Here is a 5,341-nt window from a genome sequence, read left to right as displayed (position 1 = left end):
GCAGTCCTGAACCAACAGCCGGATATACACACCAGCCCGGGGGCTAGGGTGCCCAGATCACTGGTATGGGCATTGGGCTCCTGCTCCTGGCCATCCCGTCGCAGCCCAAGGCAGCTTGGTTTTAGGGGCCAGAACCATGACCATGAGGACAAGAGACGGTGAGATGTTGGGGACCACCCCCCATGGATAAAGCTGGGGTATGGTTGCACCTCTAAGGTCCAATGGAGTTTAGGAAGGCAGGAGGTTCCTTGTGTTGTGTGCTGTAACAAGCCATATAGTGTTCTATATGATTTACAGCCTGACTGATGTTTCTCTGTCTGATTTATTTGATTATCCCTAGGTCAGATTTGCTTATGTTCGTTATGAATTTCGGTAAAAATTTTGATAATGTCTTATTGCATTTTATTAATCTGCCCATTGTTTTTGGAGTGCTATGCTTAATTCTGTAAAATTCTTCCACTCTAAATCAAGGTCCGTCTTTGTCTGTGTTCGCTGCGGTTATGCTGGGGCTAGGGACAATTGGGGGCATCCAGGTCCTATCCTATACTCCAGATGTACTCTGTTTAAAAATGATTTTAAAGTTTTATGATACATTTACAGTGGAGCCATTAAGATGGAATTTAGTTTTTAAGTTATTTATTACTAATTCACTTTTATCTTTGATGGATTTATATCGAGATGTTTTGCTTTTATTGTTTATCCTTGATAGAAACCAAATACAGATTAATTGAAGACGTACTATTTATTAAAGGTCAGATGATGAGAGTACAAATAACATTGCAGTATGCTACTTACCTCTGAAAGTATTCGTATTTGATTAAGACTTCCTTTACTTATATAATACTTCAAACAATTTGATATAACGAACAAATAAATAATCTGCTTACATATATGTACCAGAGAAGCGCTTCAAAGTAGATAGGCAAAAATATTATCTCGGTGAAGCCGAGGGTGTGCCAAATCAATCATTAAAAGGATTGCAGGTGGCGTGTCAAGAATTTCTTCTTCTTTTGTTCATAATAATTACAGTTTAATAATGGCCCTTGATCGAATCTCGCGGAGAGAGACTGTGTCCCCCCTCGGGGCACAGCAGTGTTTGCAGTCAGTGACCTATCTAACTTCCATGTTGTGTACTAACAACAAAGCATCTGTTGATAATTAAATCAGGCTTGGCCTTGGGGTGAGAGAAGCGAACATTTGGTTGTGCTCCTTAAAAATTAAAATAAAAAGTGTGAACATGTTATAAACAAATCCGGTAACGTCACCTCTGCGTAGATCCCGGATGCACCAGCCAGAGATATGAATTTAGGACGGACCTCGCTGTCCACGAGCCACCCTTCCTGCCATGGAGGTCCTAGCACGGACCGGATGGGGCATCACGCGGGCAGATATGTCAAGGAGTGGAACGAAAGGCATGTCCTCAACGAAATACTGAGAAATATTAGGTTAGGTCAACATATTTTAGTTGCCTTTCCAGGCGTCCGTAACAGATCTTCCTATCACCGGGTGTGCACGGAAGCACTTGTTTCTTGTAATGCTACAGAAGTGAAACAAGCGGCCAATCCACAGTCTATAGAGCTACTAACTTCAGCTATAGGTTTTTTTTATGTTTTAAAGCACTTAATTCCTTTTGCAGCCAACTGCAAACTTACAGCTTTTAGCGGGCGGAATTAAATATAACTCGGCGAGACAGAACAGGTGTAGCAATGGAGCAAACATGAAAAAACACACCTTCCCAAAACCAGCTGGGCGGTAAACTACGTTCGTAGTTTGGGTATTAAGACGTCCTTTAAAGACAGTGCCTCGGTGAAACTGAACATGCTGCACAACTGATAGCTAGGGCCCTGTGTGGGAAGTATTATCTTTCAGATGTGATGGCGGGGAGGCGCTGAGGCAGCTCCTTGCAGGTGTTCAATGGGAGAGGCGTCCTCACTCCCACCCCCTGCTCGTAGAAACCCCTCCTCCTGTCGCTGAACTACAGTCGCAGCGGCAGTTTCTGTCTGGCCGGTCGGTTTGGTTTCGCTGAGAGGTGCGGAGGACGTGCGAAGGAGCAAAAGCAAGTGTGCAAAGGAGCACGGAGAGAAGGTAGTGCCAGGGCAGAGATCGGAGAGGAGGCGGCGGTGCCACTCAAGAGGCAGGAAGACACTCGCACCATCGTCACCCGAGAAAGCCTCTCTGGACTGTAACATGACTCCCGTCAGCAAGTGCTGAAGGCACAACAGGTGGAAGGTACAGCTTTTCTTCCACCGCGTCCCATTCAGCCCCTCACCAGCCCAAGCAACATGCGCACCCCGGCGGTGATGATCGTCGGCCTGGTGCTGGCCCCCTGCGGGCTGGTGCTCGCCCTGACCTGCACTTTCGCGCCGGACTGGCGGGTGCAGAGCAAAATCCCTAACGAAGCCGTGGACTTCGTGGAGCACCAGGGCATCTGGGACATCTGCAGCGAGGTGGAGTCCACGCACCAGCGGACCTGCGGCCTCACACGGGCGGACTACTACTCGCAGCCCGAGGTGCAGGGGGCCCGCGGGCTCATGATCTCCTCCATGGTGGTCACCCTGCTCGGGGTGGTGCTGTCCTCGCTGGGGGTGCGCTGCTGGCAGGACGAGCCCTCATACACGCTGGCGGGCTGCGGGGGGCTGGTGGTCTTCGCCTCCGGGGTGCTCAGCCTGGTGGCCGCCTCCTGGTACAACCACCGGCTCGACGTGCTGCCCGGCTCCACCACGGGCTCCACCCTGGCGGTGGGCTACGCCCTGGTGCTGGGCTACATCGGCAGCTGCTTCGAGCTCATCGGCGGCTTCGCGCTGGCGCTCAGCTTGGTGCGCAGCTGCCAGGACGCTCTGCGCGCCCGGGCCAAGGCCTCGCCCGCGGCCAAGTACTACAGCAACAGCCAGGCCCCGGGCGCGGGCGCCCCCTACAGCCTGCGCGCGGCGGAGCGTCCGCGCGGGAGCTACGACAGCGACCCCTACCGGGGGGAGTACCGCGGCGACCCGCGCAAGGACTACACCAGCGACTACGGCAGCGACCCCCGGTACCGGGACTCGGTCAGCACCGTACCGCGCTCCTACACCAACCCGCTGGACGTGACCGCCGGGGAGCAGCCCTACCGGGAGCCGGCCAGGCCCAGGAGCCACCTCAGCTCCCTGCCCTGCGACTCCGACCTCCTGTAGCGGCGCTGCTGACCCTCCCGCACTGCGGGGACTGAGCCTGCAGGCGGTAACCAAGAGACCCCCCACTCTGCTCCTAGAACTAGACCTCTCTCACCGGATCGTGACAGAGTCTGGGATTTTCAATGCCGCACCCGCCGAGGAACAGACCCGACGTGCCACAAGTGCCAATTACAGACCACTCTGGGTCACATTCATGTGACATGTTTGCTGATAATTTGCTGTTATTTTACGCTGTCCGTGTATGAAGGAATCGTGAGGTCTTTTTTTATTTTTTTTTATATATTTGCAGTAACGATATCGCGACTTGCACTTTACCAAAAGACTTTATATTACGTGTATGGTGTGTTTCTGAAGTTATTTATACATGTAGAGAGAAAACGAACAACGATCTTGCCATAGCATACATTTTACGTGTACTCATTTGTGTTTTAATTACTGGTCCCCATTATTTACTTTTGTATGTGTTTGTTATACGGAGAAAAAAAAATCGTCCTAAGTAACAAAACTCTAGCGTGATCCATACCTTAACAGGAAGCGTTTGTATTCCTCAGTTTTTATCACAAGCATGAGATCTTCTGCCTAGTAATACAGTATAGAATCCCCGCCTCTGATATTATAGGTAATACCCAACTGGAGTGTTTATTGGGGGAAGGGCGCTGCAACAAGAATAAATATTTCCTAATAGGATCATGTGACAGACAGTTTATGCGAAAATATATCACATTACTATCGAGGTGCCCGTTGCTTAGGGTGACCAGATTTTATTTCTGGCCTGTCTTGTTTTTTTTGCGTAGCTTTGTGAATGTGTGTGTTTTGTGTGTGTGTATATATACATACATACATACACACACGTTTACAAGACTACATATATAAAGTTAGCTATGGCTTGACCTCCCACCCTGCACCCCAACTTGCCCCCATCCACCTCTCTCTGCTCCCCACTCCCTCTCTCTGCTAGGAGTAGACAAGGGGACTGTGTTGCCTGTTAGTAACAGAAAAATTACTTTATTTCATACTTTGTAGGTCTCTGTTAAAGGGGAGCATGTTTGTAACTTATGATTCCCTAGCTGTTCTGACCTTCGTCCCAAAAACCGGGACATTTATTTAAAATTAAGAGTAGCGTCGGGACACAGGTACAGTCCTCTAAAAACCGGGACTGTCCGGGGAAATCCGGGACGTCTGGTCACCCTACTAGGGTAATATTACATACAGTAAGTGTACCCCAATTCACAATGTAAAGTTACTCACTTTGTAATGGGGTAGCCCTACTTAATACAAATATGTATAAATACGCATAAAGAAGGACATTCGGGAACAGCGCGCACTATTGGTTTAGTGGGAAACTTTCAGGCCCGGCACAACGATGCTCGCCGCCCACTGAGTGTGGCAGAACAGGCCACGTTGTTCTAGGGCCTAGAAAAATACAAATCATTGGGGCCCCCCTCAGAATTTTTCTGAAACATTTTATAAAGATGGCAATGTTTAAATAAGTCTAGACGTATTTAAACATTGCTGTTAAGTACAGTTTCCTTTTTTTAAACGCAATAGCATGTTTCTACTTAAAGCAAAACACTGTCATCTGTGTAATGCTTCTTTTGGCCAGGGTCTGGCGCCCCCCCTGGGATCACTTGAGGCCCCCCTAGGGGGGCCCGCCCCACAGTTTGAAGACCACTGTTCTAGGCTATGCTGGGGATAGTTCACGCCCCACACACAGATTTCCGAGAAAAAAAGTTTACTGCAGCGTAGAGTGGATTTGAATGTAACCTTCAATTTGGTAATTATGGGAAATCATGAGCAATCCAACGTGGTAAAAAGCGGTATCATGATAAACGCACGACAAATACATTCACTGCAGTAATGCGGTAGTTGTTTATAAAATGCACATTGCTATGGCGAATGTTATCTTAAGATGCGATATTTAATTTTGACATATCAGATAAATTAAAAGTATACGTGATAATGTTCGATTTTTTTTTTTTTTTTTTTTTTTTAAAGGTCTGTAAACAAGAATTGTGTGTACCAGTTTAATTTATGTGGCACGCTTAAGGCCACTGCTGGGCGCCGAAGCGGATTGTCAGACGGGTATTACCCTACTCTGCCGTACACTGACAAACCTCACGGGGGAAATGTGATGTCGAGAATCGGTTTGGTCATTTATCACCTTGGGAAAGGTA

At 48.3% G+C, this 5,341-nt stretch overlaps 1 protein-coding gene across 1 annotated transcript; it reads left to right on the top strand.

The window, feature by feature from the left end:
* The first annotated feature begins 1,767 nt into the window (after positions 1–1,767).
* On the top strand, positions 1,768–5,131 carry CLDN23 (claudin 23). Its single transcript, XM_069236879.1, has one exon. It carries the CDS (start codon positions 2,283–2,285, stop codon positions 3,165–3,167), a length of 885 nt encoding a protein of 294 aa, XP_069092980.1. The 5' UTR covers positions 1,768–2,282; the 3' UTR covers positions 3,168–5,131.
* Positions 5,132–5,341: the final 210 nt, after the last annotated feature.

Source organism: Pleurodeles waltl, chromosome 1_2 (assembly GCF_031143425.1).
Source record: "Pleurodeles waltl isolate 20211129_DDA chromosome 1_2, aPleWal1.hap1.20221129, whole genome shotgun sequence".
NCBI lineage: Eukaryota > Metazoa > Chordata > Amphibia > Caudata > Salamandridae > Pleurodeles > Pleurodeles waltl.
The sequence above is the reverse complement of the archived record's forward strand: the minus strand, read 5'-3'. Positions and strand labels throughout refer to the sequence as shown.

Coding starts and splice junctions, on each gene's coding strand:
- CLDN23 (XM_069236879.1), top strand. CDS start 2,283: ATGCGCACCCCGGCGGTGATGATCGTCGGCCTGGTGCTGGCCCCCTGC.